This window comes from Chlorocebus sabaeus, chromosome 5 (genome assembly GCF_047675955.1).
Source record: "Chlorocebus sabaeus isolate Y175 chromosome 5, mChlSab1.0.hap1, whole genome shotgun sequence".
Lineage (NCBI taxonomy): Eukaryota > Metazoa > Chordata > Mammalia > Primates > Cercopithecidae > Chlorocebus > Chlorocebus sabaeus.
In genome coordinates this window covers 14,376,530-14,400,039 of record NC_132908.1, presented here as the reverse complement: position 1 = coordinate 14,400,039, position 23,510 = coordinate 14,376,530, and the positions used below count along the sequence as shown (strand labels likewise).

Here is a 23,510-nt window from a genome sequence, read left to right as displayed (position 1 = left end):
GACAGAGTCTCGCTCTGATGCTAGGCTGGAGTGCAGTGGCGCGATCTCGGCTCACAGCAAGCTCCGCCTCCCAGGTTCACACCATTCTCCTGCCTCAGCCTCCCGAGTAGCTGGGACTACAGGTACTCGCCAAGCCCGGCTAATTTTTTGTATTTTTAGCAGAGATGGGGTTTCACCATGTTAGCCAGGATGGTCTCGAGCTCCTGACCTCGTGATCCGCCCACCACGGCCTCCCAAAGTGCTGGGATTACAGCCGTGAGCCACCACGCCTGGCCAGAAGTTACCTTTAACCAAAAAAAGCTTCCCATGAAAGTGCTTCCTTTCTTACAAGAAAACAACGGCCATTAAATTGCACATGAATCGAATTATTAAAGCCTTACACTAGTATCTTATTCCCATTTTACAGTTTAATTAGAGCTCAGAGAGGTTAGGTAACTTGCTCAAGGACAAACAGCTGGTTAGGAAAGGAAGCCCGTGGCACTCGGTAAGTTGACTTGTAAAAATTCAGCCACTTCTCATCAAGGAAGACCAAACCAGGGCACACAGACAAAAGGACAGACCCTGGAGACTCCTACAACTGACAACGTGCTTTTTAGTGAAAGGGAAAATTCCCATTGTTGGCATGTAATTTATAAGGAGATTTTACAGTATTTTTCCCCATAGATGTCCCTTCAAAGTCTGTAACTTTTTGCAAGAAGTGTCTCCTTCCCTTGGACCTGCTTAAGCCTCAATCACTCTTGGCTGGGTGTGATTAGGGAGAGTCGTGGATACTTCATATGGTGCACATGGAAGCCATCCTCAGCCCGGCATCCAGTGAAGTTCATCAAGCTCCCCGCCACACCAGCACTATTTCTCCCTCTTCAACAGCACTGCCTCACGAGTTTTTCCACTGCAAAATGCTTTCATACATTAAATTTAAAAAAACACAAAACACAGCAATTAAAGAACATGTATTGAGGTACCTCCTTTTATTGGTATAAGAATGGAAGTTCCAGATTAACCATGTCATTGTTTTATTTTCACCATGGATTTTTTTTCACAAACTCCTTTGAAATTAAACAGACTTATTTGTAAATGTCTTTCTACATTAAAACTACTTCCCAACCCACAAAGACCCCACTTACTATTAATTTCTGGGGAATTTCATTTACTCATTTTATCTAACATACAAAAATCCACATTTTACCAGCAGTTAAAAAGAGAACCTTAATATTCTCAAATGACTTTCTACCAAGCCCCCAAAAGAAAACCACCCATATCCAAAACTTCAAAGCAATAAAAATTTCTATTTTCCAAAAAAGTATTTACAGACTGAAATTCAAACTCTACATTTCTCTCAATGTAATTATACAAGTGCATACAAAGCCCTGGGAAAGAGGAAGTATTTCATTACAAAATATTATGATCAAGAAAATATTGCTTGCCTTTAAATAAATAGAAGTGGCAGAAAATAAATATGCTTAAAGATGGCCATTTTCACCAGTAAACAAAAGTACACATGTAAGAAACAAAGTGAAAATGCTTGAGCTTCAAAATGACTCTAGCAGTGTTTTGCACAAATTTGTTATAAAGCGAGGTCTTCTGAAGACTTCCTCTGTTTAGTCAATAAAAATACAAAAAGAGGCTTTGAGAAGGATTTCACCAGGCCGAATCTACGATACGCACAGCCATCAGACGAACACCGCACTAGGAACTCCCACCTACTGTTGTGAGCAAAACGGTAACACCAAATAATCTAAACAAATGTTCCTGTTTGAACAAAGAAATCTCAATAACCAACTGATGCAGATTAAAACCGACTCGATCTAATGGCTACCAAGGAGCAGTTCTAGATCTGACAGGACGCTTGAGAGCCAAGGGGTCAAATACAATCTCGTGTGTTTTACACAAGCCCAGGCTCACCTTCAGTCCATGTGAATTACATCTAACTGGACCTCCATTTTTTGTCTTTTAAATCCATTTCTTCGCTGTGCCAAGGATATTACACGTCTGATTCTGTTTCCCTAAATCTTCTCTCTCTTCCCTATGGGCTTTTATCGGTCTCTGAAGTCCCTGGAGATCTCCTTCAGTGCCAGCTCCAACTCTGTGTCCCAGACCACGTCGCGCCAGCTCTCGGCTTTCCTTCTATCTTCTCTACACTCCCTTGAAATCCCAACAGACAAATGCCAATACAGCAGAAGGTGAACAATGTAGCCAAAATAAACACTTTCTAGTTAAAGTCTTTAAATAGGAGTTTTATCCTAGAGGATTCTTCACTGAAAGCTAATCAGCAAAATCCCAAGACCACGGACCTGACAAAACCCATGTCAGAACAGCGACCCGTGAAAACAGTCTGCTGACTATATTAGAAATTACCCGGCAACTGTGTCAAAAAGCTGTTAACACAAAAAATGTACATATTAAACAAGCAAATCCTTCCAAATGTATCATCAACGCCACTGTAAAATATTGCACATGACAGTCAGTCTTTTCATTTTGTCTGTAAGGGGAACAAAAAAAAACCACCTAGTCTTCAGATGCCTGATTCAGTCTAACCTGGCAGTGCCACAGCTGAGGCAGGCACTCGTTCTAGTTCAATGCCATCAATGCCCAACGGCACGAGCTGGGTGCTGAGGGCATGATGGGTGATGGGGAATCCCAAATGTCACATCTCAGTCACAAATCTCTGTGGTCAGAGGGGACTGGGTTGCATGTACAACATGGGTGGGGAGCCCACACTACTTGAAGGACTTCGGAAATGTGCATCGAAGGAGCTCGGTGTGATCCCAATCACGGTATCATTCTGGGGCACTTCACCTTTCAGAAAGTCATCATCTTCATCTTCCACTATCTCCTGTAGAAACATCAGAAATCATCAGTAAGATCAGTGCTGAATGAAAAGCTTTCAACAATTCCTTCCTCAGGAAGGTGTTACGTCTGTAAAGATGGTGAAGAAAGTATCTTAATTTCAAAAGAAAGCCAGTGTAGTGGCACACGCCTGTAGCCCCAGCTACTCAGGAGGCTGAGGTGGGAGGACTGCTTCAGTTCAAGAGTGCCGAATCCAGCCTGGGCAACATAGCGGGACCATGTCTCTAAAAAAACAAACAAAACACAACAGAACAAAGCTCCCTCTGAGAAGCACTTCCTTCTTACCAACATACCCACATACCTGCTCATCACTTGTTGTAATCATTTGTTTAAAGTCTGACTTGCAAACAGATCTGAAGCTCAATGGGGACAGGAAACATGACGAGTCATTCTTGCCCAGTATTAGAGCTCTCGTACCTAACACAATGTGAATGAATTACACGCCCCTCAACAAACGCAAAACATAAAGAAAAAGATGAAATGACCTTTCCAATGGTTCCTTATTAAAAACAACAAAAAAGCCATCTTGAAGCTGCTTTTAACGCAAAAACAAATGTGCTCCCAAGCAACAGAGCAGCAAAATTCTTCATCACTGGATTCTAACTTTCCTCTCTAACTGTAACTGTCTCAGCTCCGCCTCATGTGACCTGGAGGGTATGTTGCAACCTGCATTTTTGCCACCCATCCATGAAGATCTATAAAACCAATGGAAACTGCTGGGGCAATTTTAACGTGGGTCAACTGGAGATTGTTACTTGGTGAGCATGCGCAAGTAGCAAAGATCTCAATTTGGTCAGCTAATTTGTAATTAACCTTTGCTTCTCACATGTCAGTATGTGAGGTATCCTGTTTAAGCAATTTATCAAAAAAAGCCACAGACTGACTCTACATAACAACAAAACCTGGGTTTGGAATTTATAAAGGCAGAAGGAGTAAGACACGGTTTCAGTGTGCTTTTTTTAAAGAAAACAGGGTCTTGCTCTGTCGCCCAGGCTGGAGTGCCGAGCCGCATTTACAGCTCACTGCAGCCTTGACCTCTCACCTCAGCCTCCAGAGGAGCTGGGACTACAGGTGTGCACCACCACACCCAGCTCATTTAAAATTTTTTTGTAGAAACAGGGTGTCACTGTGTTGCCCAGGCTGGTCTCAAGCAATCCTCTGGCCTTGACCCCCTAAAGTGCGGGAATTACACGCATGAGCGACTTGCCGCTTACTATCTGACTGTGACCTGAAACCAGAAAGGAGATTCCGAGAGAGTGTGCTCAATAAATCACAAACTGACCTTTTTCATGGGTTTCTTGAATTCCTGTAGCTCTTCAGCACTCATGTCTTCCCATATCTGATAAATAGGATCAATGAATTTCTTTGACCTGTCCACAAAGATCACATTTCAAAGTCAAGTTAAATACTTCAGCAGAAGTCAAAACTAGTTTGGATCTTTTCTCATAAGACCTATTACCCAAAACCAAGAAGTGAAAACTACAGCTCAAATAATTACATTAAAAAAACCTGGCCAGGCACGGTGGCTCACGCCCGTAATCCCAGCACTTTGGGAGGCCGAGGCAGGTGGATCACGAGGTCAGCAGATCGAGACCATCCTGGCTAACACGGTGAAACCCCGTCTCTACTAAAAATACAAAAAATTAGCCAGGCATGGTGGCGGGCGCCTGTAGTCCCAGCTACTCGGGAGCCTGAGGCAGAATGGCATGAACCTGGGAGGCAGAGCTTGCAGTAAGCCGAGATCACGCCACTGCACTCCAGCCTGGGCAATAGAGCAAGACTCCATCTCAAAAAACAAAACAAAACAAAACAAAAACCCTCTATGTAAATGCTGTAACCAATGTGGCTCTTTCTGTATAAGAGTTCATTCACTGACGCCAATGGAGTATTGAACTACCGTTTTTCATCTTTCCATTTTCAAGTGAAATTGTTTCTAAACTTTACAAAGACTGACAAGTCAGTTATATGTAGTATATCCAAATGAAAATGAAACTAATATTCTGGAACTCTCTTATTTATATTTCTGTAGTAATTTGCTGAAAAGTAAGTCTAGGAAAAACAACTAATCTGGTTTCAGTCAACCAAGACTTCAGGGACCAGACAATCCCAGATGGTCATGATGCTGCTAGTTATTTTAGAAACCATAATAAGCAAAAATCCTGCTTCCTTATACAAGTGCCAAGTTAAGGCTGGCCCAGTGGTTTTCTAGAATAATTTATCTACATAAATCGCGTTTTTTTTTTTGTTTTGTTTTTTGAGACAGAGTCTCACTCTGTCGCCCAGGCTGGAGTGCAATGGCACAATCTCAGCTCACTGCAACCTCCACCGCCCGTGTTCAAGCGATTCTCCTGCCTCAGCCTCCCAAGTAGCTGGGATTACAGGCACCTGCCACCACACCCGGCTAATTTTTGTATTTTTAGTAGAGACAGGGTTTCACCATCTTGGCTAGGCTGCTCTCAAACTCCTGACCTCAAGTGATCTGCCCGCCTCAGCCTCCCAAAGTGCTGGGATTACAAGCGTGAGCCATTGTGCCCAGCCAATCGTTTGTTTTTTGTTTATCCTGTGCAACAGAATGGGATGTGGTCTCTAGAGGAAGGAACAAGGCACTTGACAGAAAATTATGCAGCAAGAAAAGACAGCACCCTCCCCTATCCTGGCACTGTTATCCCCACAACCTTATATGTTTAAATAACAGTTTAAAGAAAAATAAAAAATAAAACAAAAACCCTTGGTATCAATCTGGCTCCTAGTGAGGCAAAGATCCACCCACTCTGGGGGGCCTGCGCCACTCGGGAAGTCCTGCTAGGCATCCTCTACTTTGGGCCTGTGAAATATTCGCAGGGAGACCACGAGACGCTCATCAACAGCGAGGAAGGGCCACTTCTGGCGAAGAGCTCTAAATCCCAATCTTGGGAAGAGCAAACGTGTATCACGTATAAATCCACCTCCTCCAGCGTCAAGGTTTAAAGTACCTACCTCTTCAGCACACAGGGATCAAAGGGGAAGAAGGTGTCCAGTGGGTTTGTGCAGGTCTGCACCGAGTCTCCTCCAGCGGTACTTCTAATGACTGGCAGCATCTGGCGATTGTTCCTCTCAATGATGGTGTAGCAGAAGACGAGCTGGTACTTACTGTGGAACAAAAAACAACACAGACAGAGGCATTAACACACTGGAGTGACTGTGCAGATGTGAGCTGCGTGTGACAACTGTACCCACCACAGAGAAACCGCTGAACATAACAAGTGCTAGTGAAAATAACAATATAAAGCAGAAAGTAACACTTCTAGAGTACCGTTCTCTGGGTCTTCTATTTGCAAGTTTGCTACGGAGAAAGAAAATGTAGCTATCACTCAGAATGCAAAACTGGGCTTAGATTTTACTGAGTAATAGATATTACTTATTAAAAATAACTGTTTGCAAGGCAAAACTCTTAGATTACATAACTATAGGTGTCTTTATTTTTACTGTTTGCAAAAGAAGTAGAGGGTTGGTGGAAAACGGATTCAGGAGTTACTCCGGAGGAAAGAGCGGTTGGTGAAGAGACTTGCTGAAGAAGCACTGAAGAAGAAATAAGCCTTTACTGAAGGAGGGACATGGGGTTGACTAAGTCATGACCTCAGAAACAGGCTAGACATGCTGAGTGAGAACAGTTAAATGCACAGAAAAGCATAAAATCAAAAAGACAATTACGTTTTTAATTTTTCTGGTAGTTGTCTCTAAATGATTGAGCAACTTGAAAAATTATTTATTGGACAGCTTCTCCAAGATGAGGACTTAGATCTCGCTTCTGTCACTCTCCACCTCAGGTTCTCAGGTCACCACGGCAACTTCAAGCCACATACTTCGATTTCTGTCCTGTTAGCCGAGGCTCACGGCAATTGACCCCTCCTCCTGGTGGAGGCCACATCAGCAAAACCACACTGGAGGGTGGTTTGCACTATCAGGTCAAGTTGAAGATCTGCATCTCCTACAACCCCGCAGCTGACCGCACTTCCGGGTGTGTGACAAGGAAGCATGTGTCCACACACAAGGACACACACACAAGAATGTTCCTGAGCACTAAAACACGAACACAGCCAGCCGGGCACGGTGGCTCACACCTGTAATCCCAGCACTTTGGGAGGCTAAGGCAGGCGGTTCACTTGAGCTCAGGAGTTTGAGACCAGCCTGGTCAACATGGTGAAACCCCATCTCTACTAAAAATACAAAAATTAGCTGGATGTGGTGGCAGGTGCCTGTAGACCCAGCTACTCGGGAGGCTGAGGCATGAGAACTGCCTGAGCCTGGGAGGCGGTGCTTGTAGTGAGCTAAGATCACGCCACTGCACTCCAGTCTGGGTGACAAAGTAAGACCTTGTCTCGGAAAAAAAAAAAAAAAAGACAAAAACTAACAAATGAAATCCCAACAAAGACTCAATAAAAAAGATTCCCAGAACATAACACAGCAGTTAAAATCAAAATAAAGCTTTGTGGCAATATGGTTCAATCTCAAAACCATCAAGCAGGCAAAAGCAACAGCTGCAGAACAGTACACACCTTTATTTACCATATCTGTACCTAGGCAGAGACCTTTATTTCATTCCCCTGCTCTCAGCCTCACATGGCATCACAGTCTGTACCTCTAATGCGCATGCCCACCCCAAATCGAGAGCCCCTGGACCAGCTGGTTCACAAATGCAGTCCTCTGTCCCCACCCTGAGAATATACTAGGGCAGCGGCCTCTGCTTTCTTCATCCGTCCTCACTCCTGGAGCTGCCCACCATCTTAACCAACGTGCTGAAGCCTCCACCCACTCACCGCTGCTGCTTGCTGGTCTCTTGATGCCTTTTCCTAACCCTTTACTATCATTGAGATCTCAGAAGAGAGGTTACCTTGAACCAGATGCCTAGCAAAGGAGAACTAAAGAGGCTGAAGGAGCTCAGCAAGCTGCTGGCTCTTACCTGTTGAAGATTATAGGCTATGATCCGGCCTGAATATCCTCATTAAATATTCAATTCTCCAAATCGCTTTCTCCATAAAGCAGAATAACTTAGTGAAAGCTTACAAAGGAGCCAGACTACATTAAAATCTGTGCCGCTAGTCTAGCTCTATGACTTCAGGTTAGGTGATTTCAGCTCTCTGTACCTCCACCTCCCCATTGATAAACGGGGTTTCATCCTAGAGGGTTGTTTTGAGGATCAAATGAGTTCTACGTAAAGTGCTGAGAACTGCCTGGCACAGAGGAAAGGCTAGAATTAACCATAGCTACCAGACCTGAGAGAACAGTACTCTCTAAACCAATCTCTTACTGGTCAACATTTGCCTCACGTCCAGTTTATTTCTGTTACTATTATAGGAGTCACTCTAATAAGCATCTATGGCTTTGCCCCTCTCGGCTTACTAGCTGCCTTACTTATTTCAAAGTGCCTAGGCTTCTGCTGAATTATGCCCTTTGGATAAGAAGTAGCAGCAATTTCCAATGCCATTAAAGTACAAAAACAATAGCTGTATTACAGTATTTCCTGCAAGGACTGGGTTGTTTTTGTTTAAGAGACAGGGTCTCATTCTGGAGCCCAGACTGGAGCGCAGTGGTATAATCAGGGCTCACGGCATCCTTGACCTCCTGGGATCAAGTGATCCTCCTACCTCAGTCTCCTGAGTAGTGGGGACTACAGGCACAGGCTACCACACCCAGCTAATTTTTTAAAATGTTTTGTAGAGACAGGGTCTCACTATGTTGCTCAGGCTGGTCTTTCACTTCTGGCCTCAAGCAATCCTCCCACCTCAGCCTCCCAAAATGTTGAGATTATAGGCGTCAGCCACCACGCCTGGACTTTTATAATGTTACTAATTTCACAGAAATTTAACAGACTCTTATAATACTAGATAAACATAAATAAAAATATTTTAAATAACTCCCATCAAGAAAGTGTAAATAACTTACTTTGTGATTGCAGCAAAAAAGTTAACCACCGAGGGTAGGCAAACCTTCAGGGGATTTAGCTGGCTCATCACTATCCGCTCAAAATTCAGACTCTGAAGATACTGCAAACCTTTAGTTAAAAAAAAAAGTTTTTTTTTAGAGGTACAAATGTAAGTGAAAAGTGTAAGATATCTTTAAAAGCACAAATTATCACACATTAAAAAAAAAAAAAAACTTAAAAAAATTATTTGCAGAAATGCTTTAAATAAAGGTCCATGCAGATAATCACACAGTGTATGGCCCAGAAGAGTATCACTAGGCTAACCACATTCATTGATCACCAAGACAGCTTCTCTAAAGAAAACTCAGGAAGTAGCAGGCTGTAAGATTCCATGACAACTGGAAGTTCACACGTTTGTAAGCTCGGTATATGCTGAGTTAATACAGAGGGGAAAAACACCTTGTGATTTGGTTTCAGCTAACGATCATGACAGGCAACAAAACAAAACAGCAATTTGATTCTAGCTTGCATGTCTCATTAGTGAAGCTGAGTGCTGTTTTCAGGTACACAATAGTCATTTGTAGTTTTTTTTTGTTTTGTTTTTGTTTTTTTTTTTTTTTGAGACCAGTTTTTTTTTTTTTTTTTCCTAAACAAGAGAACTCCAAATGTGCCTTCTACCTCAATGGAAGGCAAATTTAGACAGAAACCACTTTCTTAATGAATAAATTCTCTCCTACATGAGTAAAAGAAAGACATCACGTTTATTTTAACAGGCAAGCTGACCAACTTGTACCTAAGTGTATTTTCTTAGGAGTTTCTTTGATGCATATTTTGATAAAAATTACCTAAATGGGATGTCACAGCTTACAAAAACAAGATCTTCAATTCAGATTCCTGGCATTAATTTATACGAAGAAAAGCAGAGCTTATATTTACTTACCTTGTGATAAAACCTCATCTGACTAGTTCATACAACATCTTTTTAGAAGCATGTAGAATGTAGGTAAATATATATAATGCAACACGTACAACTTTCAGTTTAGAGCTCTGGCTGTTAACCCAAGGAGACTATGTCCGCCGCAGAGGACACATGGCAGTGTCTGGAGACAGTTTTAGTTGTCACAACGGGGGGTGGTCGGGGACTGCTGTTGGCAGCTAGTAGGCAGAGGCTGTTAAACATCCTACAGTGCAGAGGACAACCCCCCACGATGAAGGATGATGCACCCAAATGTCAATCGTGTGAGGCTGAGGGACCTCGCTTGAGAGGAAGTGGCCCACAAAACCATGTGAATTATTCATAAACAGAACAATTTACAATGACTTATAAACACTGTTCTTGGAGACTCTCTTCAACTAAAATACACTAATCTAATAAGTTTCAACTGACAGATTTGAATTACAAGTAACTATTAGAAATTAGCAAAGCAATACTGGTGAATTAAGTCTCAAGGCTTCAGGCAGAGTTTAATCTATATAAACCCAAACTTTAGGCTCAGCTGAACCTAGCTTTGGTTTTCTAATCCTGCCAATAACCATGTGATCTTGGGAAAATGACTTCCCTGTGCTTTGGTGCTGTCTGTAAAGGGAGAATACCTGCCATTTACTGGGCTGTTACAAGGACAACAAAGAGAAGGTGCATCCACCTGAAGCTTTGTACAGGGCGCTGGCACAGCCCAGGGCTCAGCCTCACCCCTGGAGACATCTTCACATTTCAAACCTTCAAAAGCAGAAACCTCTTTCTTAACCTCAAATCCATCTTAAGGGGTTTGCAGGGGCCTATGAGCTGCTTGAAATTATTATTAAAAGTTTGAGTGTACACGCAGTTTTCTGAATCCAGAGTTTTTAATAAAAATCTCAAAAAAGCAAAGAATCACCACTCTAAAGGGTGACAAGAACACAAGGGAAATCCAGTCCCGCACTCCCACAACACTGACCTTCTTTCAGGTTTCCGCTCAAAAGCTGCTTGTGTCTAAAAACAAAGGTGTAGAACACAGCTTGGCAGGCTGAGTAAAATGGTCCATGGAGAGCAACGTCGCAGAATGCCTTTGCTCCCGAATCCTGGTTATTAAGGTATATGTGCAGCCAGTTAACCAAAAGATCTAGGCACGATTTTACAGTACTAGAGAAAAGAAAAATTCAAGTCAACTTTATACTTCATAAAAAAACCAGAATAACATAAAAACACACAACTGCCTTTCATTACAAACCACGCTAAGTTCACAGGTTTCTTTAAATAATACCCATGGGCACAGAGGAAAAGCAAAGAAAGGAAGGATATAGATGGGTGCGTAGGAAGACAAGCTTCCAATTACAAGGCAGAGTAGCTCTGACCTTCTAGGAACAGGTGAGGCCCTAAGGACATCCCAAGGAATGGAAAGCAGGTTCTCCTAACCATCTCAAAGGCACCCTCTTAGGGTGACTGGCCAAATAGGACAAGTTCACCAACATCTCCTAAGAGAAAGACAGTCTGGTGGACTTCAGTATTCCCTGATGCATCCTAGTCAAGTCCTATGGTCAATAATTTTGTGGTTGGGGAAGGGTTTCAACAGCATCTTTGTCCAAAGATACCTTCACGGGCCACTGGAAGAAAGTGGCCTTCTAGAGAGGTCTATTACCTTTAAAAGGGTTTTTCTTCAGCTTTAACAGATACAATAGATTCGGAATGCAAATGAAAAAAATGATAAACCTACAAAAAGAATCAAAACAGTATACAACACTGTTCTCTATCCACAAAAACAAATGGATCTTTAAGTGCAGCCACACAGAAGAGATGACAAAAGCCTTACATATGGGGTTTTATATACAAAAAAAGGAGATACTTTATTCTAAAATCACTGCTTAGAAATATAAACATCTTGCACAGAGTAGGAATTTTATTCACTTTAAAAACATACCAAAAAAAAGGGAGATATTTCTGACTTGAGACAATGCTATACTCTTTTTAAAGCAGGATATTAAAAAGTACTTGGAAAATTAGGCTACTTACATAAGAGGAATAAATTTAGCTCTTGCCAAAAAGCTTCCAATATAATTTCCAGCAGCCTGCCTGATGATGGCAGGATTACTTGGATCCTGCAATTTTTTCCAGAGATGTTCCAAAAATGCCTCTGCGAATCCCTATAAAAAGAGAGGGTGTCGGTGTGATCTTTTTTAATGCCTAAGATAATCTGGCTATCAAAATCCTAAGATTTTTACTTCACCAATGTAGGAAAAAGTTCTAGTATGTCATGGTCTTCATTTTTTAAACATGTTGAGAGAATAACATTAAAAACAAAAGACATCTCAGGTGTTAATTCAATGGATCCCAAACCTAGCTAAGCATCAAAATCAACCTGGTGCTGGGCGCAGTGGCTCACACCTGTAATCCCAGCACTGCGGGAGGCCGAGGCAGGTGGATCACCGAGGTCAGGAGTTCGAGACCAGCCTGGCCAACATGGAGAAACCCTGTCCCTACTAAGAATACAAAAATTAGCCAGGCATGGTAGCAGGTGCCTGCAATCCCAGCTACTTGGGAGGCTGAGGCAGGATAATCACTTGAACCCAGGAGGCAGAGGTTGCAGTGAGCTGAGATCATGCCACTGCACTCCAGCCTGGGTGACAGAGTGAGACTCCGTCTCAAAACAAAACAAAACAAAATAAAAAAACAACAACAACAAAGTTCAACCTGGGAGGTACAAATTCAATAGGTTTGTGACAGGGCTTTGGAATCTGCATATTATAAAAGCTCTTCAAGTGATTCCAATGTCAGCCAGAACTGGTGAGCAACAATAACCTGCATGCCACGGAGCTCCACACGGGCACTCCTGTGAGTGCAAAGTTCCCTTTCGGTCTCTGCACACACTGAACTCAACCATGAATGGAAACACGGACTAATGTACAGCTGGTATTTCAGTAATTCCGCCAATCATGGAAAAAAACAGACACGGCTTCTCACCAAAGGGTGTAATTTCCAACTTCTCCTAAATAGCGCTGTTCTAAAGCTAGGCGCGCCCATGTGGGCGGACAGAATTCAACCTCCTTTCCCATGACCAACACTCTCCCGACTTCTAGGAAGCCACAAAACCACTGCAGAGAAGGAAAAGCTTTCCATATTCATTCCCCCACCAAAAAAAAAAAAAAAAAAAAAAAAAAAAAAAAACAGCCACAGCCTAAAGTTTTTAAAATTCTAGATTAATAAGTTGGTTTGGGTTATTCTTTCCAACTTAACCCTTGGAAAGAATAAAGGAAATACAGTTAATTACCCCACGAGATTTTAATAGAGAAAGGCTTAAGGGAAGAGCACCACCTAGCGACCAAAAGGCAGGATGACATTTTCGGAGCAGCTAGCTGGGCTGGCAGGAAGCCATCTGTTTTCTCTCCAAGTGTACTGGGAAGGGAATGTGGGCCAGGCACAGTGGTTCACAACTGTAATCCCAATGCTTTAGGGGGCAGGAGGCGGACAGATCACTTGCGGTCAGGAGTTCCAGACCAGCCTGGCCAACATGACGAAACCCCGCCTCTACTAAAAATACAAAAATTTAGCCAGGTGTGGTAACCTGTGGTCCCAGCTACTCAAGAGGGTAAGGCCTGAGAGTCGTCTGAGCTCAAGAGGCAGAGGTTGCAGCAGTGGGCAGCAGAGCAAGACTGTGTCTCAAAAAAGAAAGGAAAAAAACAAAAAAAGAAAAGAGTATGCGATTTTATTAAGCAGACTAGCAAGTAAGCTCAAGGAAAAGAATTATTTACTTCATGGTCTCTATCCCCCCCAGTTTTTAGGGAAAAACTTCGGGCAAAACCAAAATAAGCTAAGATAATGTTAATCCCATTTTTACTCACCAATCTGAAACTACAGAGGTAAAACATGGAAAACTGCACATGGCAGGAGGCATGGGTGGGCAACAGGAGTTTGTCAAAGATGTTCATCAGGTCGCGATACAGATCCTTTGTTTTGCTGTTATCAACCTTACCTACGGAGAAAATCTGGCATCTCAGTTTTTATAAAGGCATATTTTCAAGTTTCATCTGCCAGATTTTTCATAAAGAACACACCACCATTAAAAAACATTATCTAGCCAGGCACAGTGGCTCCTGCCTGCAATCCCAGCACTTTGGCAGGCCAAAGTGGGAGGGAGCCCAGGAGTTCAAGGGCAGCCTGGGCAACACAGTGAGGCTCTGTCTCTACAAAAAATCAAAAAATTATGGTGGCATGCCTGTGATCCCAGCTACATGGGAGGCTGAGGCAGATGAACCGCTTGAGCCCAGGAGGTCAAGGCTGCACTAAGCCATGTTTGTGCCACCACTGCATTCCAGCCTGGGTTACAGAGTAAGACTGTGTCTATTAAAGAAAAAAAAAAAGAAAGACATTATCCATTAAAATATGATTAAAACAAAATGCTACTTTTAGTTTACACAGATTTTCCTCTGAGTATAATAATCTAACACCTGCAAGGAAGCAGGTCCTCACCTCACACACTGTAGCAAGGTCAGAAATGCAAATCCTTCTGAAGGGCAATTCTACAATTCGTGTAGCAAAAGACCTCTGATCCAATCATTTTACTGCCAGTAAACAACTGAATATAATGGCACAAGGATGTTCATTATAACTATTACTTATAACGGTGAAAACAGTAAGAGACAGTTAAACCCATGTGATCAATAACATTCATTATTAAATTTTTTTTTAGAGATGGGGTCTTGTTATGTTGCCCAGGCTAGTTAGTCTTGAACTCCTGGCCTCAGGTGATCCTCCCACCTTGGCCTAAGTGCTGGGATTCAATAACAATTATTTTAAAACAGGCAATGATATGAGAAAATGTTCACCTTCAGCATCCATGTAAAGGGCAGATTATGAAACATTTATGTTTAGTGTGACCCCCAAATCCACTAAAAAATTCACTCCTACATATACACACGCTAACAGAAAAAGGAAAAACATCAAACTTCAAAATGCTCATAACGGCTCTCTGAATAGACGAAATGTGGCCATTTAAATTGTTTTTATCCTTTCCTGTAGTTTCCAAATTTTCTCTAATCAACATGTATTATTTTCATAACATCAAGACCATTAAAATAGTAATGCAGTCAATTCAGATTCCAGTTCTATTATTCTAACTCACCAAGCTCATCTTAAATCTTAGCAGTGTGAATGGGAAAAAATTCTGTTTTCACATGGCAAAGCCTTTAAAGTTCCATGAAGGCAAGAAGCACATATAGTACTAACACTGGCACAACAACGGTGCCAGGCAAAGACCCTCTAAACTCAATATGTAACAGAACGCCATGTATTAGTGCCCTCTACACCATTCTTAAATGCATTCAGCAACCTGAGCGTAATTTGATCTAAACTGGCCAAACTCTGTATCTTTCAATACAACAATCAGTGAAAAGACGGAAGACAAATATAACTCAGCCAGAATCCCAGTCCCATTTTCAAGCTATGTGACTGGCAAGTAACTTGACCTCTTTAACCCATCTTAAACTCATACTCAATAGATATTTTTACAGGATTTTTATTACTACTACAGATAATGGATGGAAAATGCCCAGCACAAAGCCAGGTACACTACAGGTGTTCAATAAACAGTAGCTACTGTGATTTACCATCTACATAGCAGACATCCTTCATATAGGACAAAACCAAAGACATCAGGATGTCCAGGCGCTCGGCTACAGGATGCACCATCTGGTCGAGCCGTGCAGGACCAGCCTTTGTGTCATGTTCAGTTTCTTCATCTTCATCCTTTGGAGACAAAAAGTAAACACTAACATTAAAAAATCAATGTGGGCTGGGCGTGGTGGCTCAAGCTTGTAATCCCAGCACTTTGGGAGGCCGAGGTGGGCGGATCATGAGGTCAGGAAATCGAGACCATCTTGGCTAACACGGTGAAACCCCATCTCTACTAAAAATACAAAAAATTAGCTGGGTGTGGTGGCAGGTGCCTGTAGTCCCAGCTACTCGGGAGGCTGAGGCAGGAGAATGGCGTGAACCCAGGAGGCAGAGCTTGCAGTGAGCCGAGATCGCGCCACTGCACTCCAGCCTGGGCAACAGAGTGAGACTCCGTCTCAAAAAAAAAAAAATTAAATGTGAAAGTGGTTTAGCAGGAAAACCATCATAGGTGATTATTTCCCTTAAAAGAGAAAACAAAGAGGATAGGCAAAGCAGCTCACATCTATAATCCCAGCACTTTGGGAAGCAGAGGCGGGGGGGATCACATGAGGTCAGGAGTTTGAGACCAGCCTGGTCAACATGGTAAAACTCCGTCTCTACTAAAAATACAAAAATTAGCCAGGCGTGGTGGCGCACGCCTATAATTCCAACTACTCGGGAGGCAGAGGCAGGAGAATAGCTTGAACCAGGAGGTGGAAGAGGCTGCAGTGAGCCGAGTTTGTGCACTCCAGCCTGGGCAACAGAGCAAGACTCCGTCCCCTACCACAAAAAAAAAAAAAAGTAAAACAAAGAAGTGGACCAGGCACAGTGATTCATGCCTGTGATTACCAAAATTTTGGGAGGCCGAGGTAGGAGGATCACTTGAGCTCAGGAGCTTCAGACCAGCCTGGGCAACATAGTGAGACCTGTCTCGACAAAAATACAAAAAAACGTAGCCAGGTGCGGCAGTACTGTAGTCCCAGCTACTCAGGAGGCTGAGGTGGGCAGATCACTTGGGCCCAGGAGGTCGAGGCTGGCATGGGCCAAGATCACACAACACTGCACTCCAGCTGGGGCAACACAGCAAGATCCTGTCTCAAATCAAAAAAAAAAAAAAAAAAAAGGCCAGGCGCAGTGGCTCATGCCTGTAATCCCAGCACTTTGGGAGGCCGAGGTGGGTGGATCACGAGGTCAGGAGTTCAAGGCCAGCAGGCCAAGATGGTGAAACCCCGTCTCTACTAAAAATACAAAAATTAGCCAGGCATGCTGGCAGGTGCCTGTAATCCCAGCTACTCGGGAGGCTGAGGCAGGAGAATCGCTTGAACCAGGGAGGCAGAGCTTGCAGTGAGCTGAGAAAGTGTCACTGCACTCTAGCCTGGGCAAGAGCAAGACTCCATCTCAAAAAAATAAAAAATTTTTAAAAAATTAACAACAGAAAAGAAAAGAAAAGAAAGAAAGAAATGCAGACACCTTTCCAGGCAGCGGTCTCATTCAGGGATGTGAATCAGAACCACCTGCAAAATTTAAAATAAAAGCCAAGACTCACAGCACCAGCTTCTGATTCTCATTGAGAGACCCAATGAGAGCTAGCCATGCAAATGTTCCAGATGTCCCCTACCTCTGCTCCTGGTGCCCACCAGAGTGGGTGCTTTTGGTGCCAGGCCCCCTTTTCCAGGTCGCGATATCCACCTCCCTGCTGCTGTGAGAACTGGTGGCCACCAGCTCACAGCTGCCTACTTTCTCCAGAGAGCTGCCCTGAGCAGAAAGGAGCCAGGACCACCATTGCACTCTTTCCAGCCCCTCCCCGCTAGAACCAATGACTGATGGACAAGGCGTCAGAAAAGGACATCTCCTTGGTCTCAAGCTGGGACCTAACTCTGTAGAGCAATCCACGCCCCAGAGTGCCTGGTGGGATCAGGCTGTAGCGACCTCCCAAGTGAGACCCAGCCCTGAAGCTCCCCTGCCCTCTTCGGCTCCCTGACACCCTCTGTCCCAAGGGCACCTGAATCCCTGTCTCAGACTCTCCTTCCACTGTACCCAACTTCAGATACCACCCAAAGAAGTAATGCTATAAAGCGTCCAAGTGGTAAAATGTAGATATTAAACAGGTGCGCTTTTCTACTAACCACGCCCTCACAAACAGCATCTGGCTTACAAAAACAAACACTTATAAAGTTATAAGAACAAAAGGGAAACGTACTTACCAAACCCAAATTCAAAGCCTTGCAAATAAACCAATTATGCTAAGTGCTAAATGACATGGCAGCAAATTACTCATATAAGGAATCGTTTTCAAGTTTGCTAAACTATTTTAATTCTTTCGACCTAAAGTCTTAACAAAGATAAGCAGCACTAGCTGTTTCCACCCTTTGATTATGATAAACCTCATGTCGACTTCATTAATAAAATGCTAACCATATTAAACAATCCTTCTGTGGAATCTGTCCCACCACAAGTTTGAGTTGCTGTTTCTTCAGCGTCTTCAATATCCTGCCGGGATGCATTCACCTATAACAAAGGGGAAAAAAAAAGAATAAAAGGATTTTAAAAATACAACTGTGTTACTTTGGGATGGAAATTCATCTGATATAAACACGTTCAAGGTGTCCAGATTAGTGCCTTATATCGCACTCCAACACAATACACAATTATGGGGCAAGCCTGTAAATTGACCTAGGTCATGAAGGAATTTAAATATAATAAACCAAGCCCCTTTTACTACATACTTATATAAAATCGACAAGAACTATCACATGATGCTCTATGCCAGGTAGCCTCAACAAATTCAGCATTTATTTTAGCTCTGATATAGTCTGGCTCTGTGTCCCCACCCAAATTTCTTATTTTTTTTTTTTTTTTTTTTTGAGGCAGAGTTTCACTCTTGTTGCCCAGGCTGGAGTGCAACAGCAAGATCTCAGCTCCCCACAACCTCCGCCTCCCAGGTCCAAGAGATTCTCCTGCCTCAGCCTCCCAAGTAGCTGGGATTACAGGCATGCGCCACTGTGCCCAGCTAATTTTGTATTTTTAGTAGAGATGGGGTTTCTCCATGTTAGTCAGGCTGGTCTCGAACTCCTGACCTCAGGTGATCCACACGCCTCAGCTCCCCAAAGTGCTGGGATTACAGGCGTGAGCCACTGCACCCGGCCCCAAATCTCATCTTGAATTGTACTCCTATAATTCCCACACGTTGTGAGAGGGACCGGTGGGAGATAATTTGAATCATGGGGTCGGTTTCCTCCACACTGTTCTCGTGATAGTGAATAAGTCTCATGAGATCTGATGGTTTTGTCAGGGGTTTCCACTTTTACATCTCCCTCATTTTCTCTTGCCGCCACCATGTAAGAAGTGCCTTTCACCTCCCGCCATGATTCTGAGGCCTCCCCAGTCATAGGGAACTGTAAGTCCAATTAAACCTCTTTTTTAGCCAGGTGCGGTGGCTCACGCCTGTAATCCCAGCACTTTGGGAGGCTGAGGTGGGTGGATCATGAGGTCAGGAGATCAAGACCATCCTGGCTAACACAGTGAAATCCCATCTCTACTAAAAATACACAAAATCAGCCAGGCACGGTGGCATGCCCCTGTAATCCCAGCTACTCAGGAGGCTGAGGCAAGAGAATTGCTTGAACCCAAGAGGTGGAGGATGCAGTGAGACGAGATCGCACCATTGCACTCCAGCCTGGGCAACAGAGCAAGACACCGTCTCAAACAAACAAACAAACAAACAAACAAAACACCTCTTTTTCTTCCCAGGCTCAGCTGTGTCTTTATCAGCAGCATGAAAATGGGCTAATAAAATCTCTATGCACAAGACACTCACAGACACATTGTGTAATAAACATATCATCAATCAACTGAGCAGAAAAATGATAAACTGCAAGCCAAATGTGAATTATTCAATATTTATTTTGGTATATCACCATTCAAATATCTTAACATACCACTCAAACCATGCCATTTTTTATTATCTATGCTTGACCTTCTTTGTAAACATTCTAAAATGCTTCTTAAGTATATACCAGAGAAACACTATAAAGAGTACATATACAGTTGGCCAGAGAGGTGCAACTCCAAGTGAACACTGCACCAATGGGCCCAAGCTCTAGCTCTTCTAAGACCTACCTCGTTCCATCTTCCTGCTTCCCTACAGCATCAATGTTTTCCTCCACCAAAGCTCCTCTCCCCTCAGTCCACAAACCTGCTCACATCTCCCCACTCCTGAACCACGCCTCTTAGCCCTGCTGTGTCCCCTCCTTCCACCACAACCCTGCACCAAGGTTGTAGCGACCAACTACAGCCCTACTTCTGCTTCCCCACCATCCACACATCCCCTCTCGAAATCCAGTTTCTGCCTCTTCACTGACATGGTCCTCCAGAAAGCAACAAAGACTACCTTCTAACCACTAAATCCAAGGACTGTTGCTCTTTTCATCCTTCCAAAAAATGACAGCAGTATCTGATGCTGCCGACCAAACTCCTCCTTCCAGCAGATCCTTCCTGAGCATCCAGACCCATGGTTTTCCTCATACTTCTGATCACCCTTCTCCTCCCCTGTCCTAAACTGTATCTTTCCAAAGCTTTATGCTCAGGTCCCCACCTGCAGCCACGACTGCCAGTGAGTATTCTCTAGTAGGCTGCCCACCAGCAACTGAACCTGGCCAAGATGGAACTCCTCTCCCAACTGCCTCCTCTTGATATTTCTGCCTGCCATGAATGCAACACCAAGATTTGATTCCACAGGGAGCAACCTCTGAAGGATTCCTTTCCCTTACTGTCTCTGCCTCCTCTCCTCCAAACCAGTCTCGAGGACCAGTTCACCTTTCCTCACAATGTCACTAGAATCCACTTTCTTTCATTCCCACTGCACCTTAGTGCGGGCTTCCTTAAACAAAGTTTTAGCTGTTTATAATTATAATCTGCCCTTAAGAAAGGCCAAACAGGAAAAATCACTTCCTTAGGAATCCCTTCCTGACCCCACTGCGATTCTATCAGTTTCTCTAACTCATAATGTATGTTTCATTCACAGCGTTTTCCACAACCATATTTTTACATTTGGGTAACTATGTATTTAATGCCTTGTTCTCCAATCATGAGAAAGAAGTGTCTACAACTCCCAGCACATACACAGATGGAGTTCAAGACACATTAAAGGAAGGAAGCAAAGAATGGCGCAAGTGGTTTCTTTTATTTTGAGACGGAGTCTCACTTTGTCACCCAGGCTGGAGTGTAGCAGTACAGTCTTGGCTCACTGCAAGATCTGCCTCCCGGGTTCAACCAATTCTCCCACCTCAGCCTCCTGAGTAGCTGGGATTACAGGCACCCGCCATCATGCCTGGCTAATTTTTTTTTTTATTTTTATAGAGATGGAGTTTCACCATGTTGGCCAGGCTGGTCTCGAACTCCTAACCTCAGGTGATCTGCCTGCCTCGGCCTCCCAAAGTGCTGGGAATACAAGTGTGAGCCACCACGCCTGGCCAAGTGGAGGCCAAGTGGATTCTTTTCTATCACTGACTACTGTTTCCACATACTGTGATTATAACAAATTCAAGTCAGTAAATGAAAATAAAAATAGATTGCTCAATACTTACATCCAATTTGAGTAGCTTTTCAATAATAAGCTCCAGAATTTCATGCCTCAAAGTTGGAAAATACACACTAATCCTTAGTAAGTTATGAACGTAACATTCCTAAAGCAGAAAACATAAAACATTTCAACAGAGAATAAATGTTTCACAATTATGTAAGCAAAACATCAATTACACAACCTTTAGTTTCAAATATTTAAACAGAAAAAAACAGACTATCCAGCAATACAAAAACTGTACTGTTTCTACATATGTATTATATTCAGTATAATCATTTCAATCATCCCCAGTAAATGAAGTTTTTAATTTGCACAACTATAGGTTTTTAAGTAGCTGTATTGATAAAACTCATAAATCATACAATCACCAACTTATACAATTTAAGTTTTTAATATATTGAGTTATGTGACCATCAACATAATCAATTTCAGAACACTTTATTTTAAAGACAGGGTCTGGCTCTCTCTCAGGCTGGGGTGCAGTGGTGCAATCATAGCTCACTGTAACCCTGAATTCCCGGGATAAGCAATCCTTCCTCCTCAGCCTCCCTAGTAGCTAGAACTACAGGTGCACACCACCACATCTGGTTAATTTTTCCTTTTAGAGAGACAGGTTCTCGCTATGTTGCCCAGGCTGGTCTTCACCTCTTGGATCTTCCCACTTCAGCCTCCCAAAGTGCTGTGATTACAGGCATAAGCCACTGTGCCCAGCCAGCAATTTTACAACATTTTAATCACTCTAAAAAGAAATCCCATATCCATTAGTAGTGCATCCCTAAAAAATGAAGACTTTGGCAACCACTAGTCTATGAATCTGCCTCTTCGAGACATTTCCTATAAATGGAGTCATATAATACATGTTTTTAGGGTTCAATCATGTTGTAACATGTAAACCATTCCTTTCATATAAATGGAATCATATAATACAGTCTTTTGGCATGTTTTTAGGGTCCAATCATGTTGTAACATACAAAGCATTCCTTTTCATTGCTAATATTCCCTTGTACCACGTTTTGTCATCTGTTCATCAGCTGACAGACATTTGAGTTGCTTCTACTTGATGCTATTATGAATGACGCTGCTATGAACATCCATGTACAAGTTTTTCTGTGGACATATATTTTCATTTCTCTCAGGTATAAACCCAGAAATGGAACTGCAGGTCACATGGTAATTCTACATTTAACCTTTAAGAAATGCCAGGCTATTTTCAAAACAGCTGCACCATTTTACATTCCCACAGTAACATATGACAGTTCCAATGTTCCCATTTCTCCACATCCTTGTCAACACTTGTTACTGTCTTCTCATTCTGAATATAGCCATCCTTGTGGGCATGCAGTGAAACCATTTCCCTGATGGCTAATGATGTTGAGCTTCTTTTCATGTGTTTTTTGCAGAAATGCCTATTCAGATCCTTTGCCCATTTCAATTGGGCTATTTGCCCTTTTATTATTCAATTGTAAGAGTTCTTTACATATACAAGTCCATTACCAGACATAAAATTTAGAAATATTTTCTCCCATTATTTGGGGATTCTTTTCATCTTCCTGAAAATGTCCTATGAAGCATAACAATTTTTAATTTTGAGGTACAATTGATGTATTCTTTCTTTGGTCACTTGTACTCAGGCATCAAATCTGGAAATTACTGCCTAATCCAACATGTACCCCTATTTTCTTCTCAAGAGTTTTACAGTTTTTACTCTTCATGTAGGGCTTTTATTGATTTTGAGTTAATTTTTGTACATGGATATCCATATGCTTCATTCTTTTGCATGTTCATATCCACTTCTGCCAGCAGCATTTGTTGAAGTCTATTCTCCCCTATTCAATTGTCTTGGACAAGTGGTTACTGTATGTTGGTCTTCTGTCCTGTAACCATGCTGAACTCATTTATTCTCTCTAAAATGTCTTGTGTGTGTGTGAACTCCTTAGGATGACATATAAAATCACCTTGCAAAAGAGTTTATGCCTTCCACTCCATCTGGATGCCTTTGATTCTTTTTCTTGTCTAACTGCCTTGGCTAGACAAGCAGCAAGAGCAGACATCCTTGTTTTGTTCTTATGCTTCAGAAAAAACTTTTGGTCTTTCACCATTGAATATGATGTTAGCTGTGGGTTTTTCAGATGCCCTTTATCAGGTTGAGAAAATTTCCTTCTGTTTTTGTCATAAAAGGACATTGGCCTTTGTCACACACTTCTGCATCTATTGAAATGATTATGTGGTTTTTGTCCTTTGTTCTATTGCTACAAAATATTTTATTAATTTATTTTCAGGTACTAAATCAATCTCAGCCAGTCACGGTGGTTCACGTCTCTAATCCCAACACTTTGCAAGGTGGAGACGGGTGGATCACCTGAGATCAGGAGTTCAAGACCAGCCTGGCCAACGTGGCAAAACCCGTCTCTACCAAAAATACAAAAATTAGTGGGGTGTGGTGTCCCATGCCTGTAGTCCCACCTACTCGGGAGGCTGAGGTGGGAGAGTCGCTAGAACCCTGGGGAGGCAGAGGTTGCAGCGAGCCGAGATGGTACCACTACACTCCAGCCTGGGTG

General features: G+C 42.8%; 1 protein-coding gene across 2 annotated transcripts in view; it reads right to left on the bottom strand.

Annotated features, from left to right (window-relative positions):
* Nucleotides 1-939: 939 nt before the first annotated feature.
* The window catches only part of RRN3 (RRN3 homolog, RNA polymerase I transcription factor), a 36,530-nt gene continuing 13,959 nt past the window's right edge, over nt 940-23,510 (bottom strand). Inside the window, exons 9-19 of one of the 2 annotated variants that reach the window (XM_073015185.1) lie at nt 20,957-21,055; nt 17,787-17,879; nt 15,326-15,464; nt 13,562-13,692; nt 11,736-11,866; nt 10,684-10,868; nt 8,770-8,878; nt 5,824-5,976; nt 4,130-4,217; nt 2,797-2,833; nt 940-2,142 (exon numbers count right to left, since the gene is read on the bottom strand). In XM_073015185.1, the coding sequence (XP_072871286.1) occupies nt 2,066-2,142; nt 2,797-2,833; nt 4,130-4,217; nt 5,824-5,976; nt 8,770-8,878; nt 10,684-10,868; nt 11,736-11,866; nt 13,562-13,692; nt 15,326-15,464; nt 17,787-17,879; nt 20,957-21,055 (1,242 nt within the window). In that variant the 3' untranslated portion in view covers nt 940-2,065. Of the gene's footprint in view, nt 2,143-2,453; nt 2,834-4,129; nt 4,218-5,823; nt 5,977-8,769; nt 8,879-10,683; nt 10,869-11,735; nt 11,867-13,561; nt 13,693-15,325; nt 15,465-17,786; nt 17,880-20,956; nt 21,056-23,510 lie in introns of those variants that run through there. The other variant, XM_007986365.3, reaches the window with a different exon arrangement.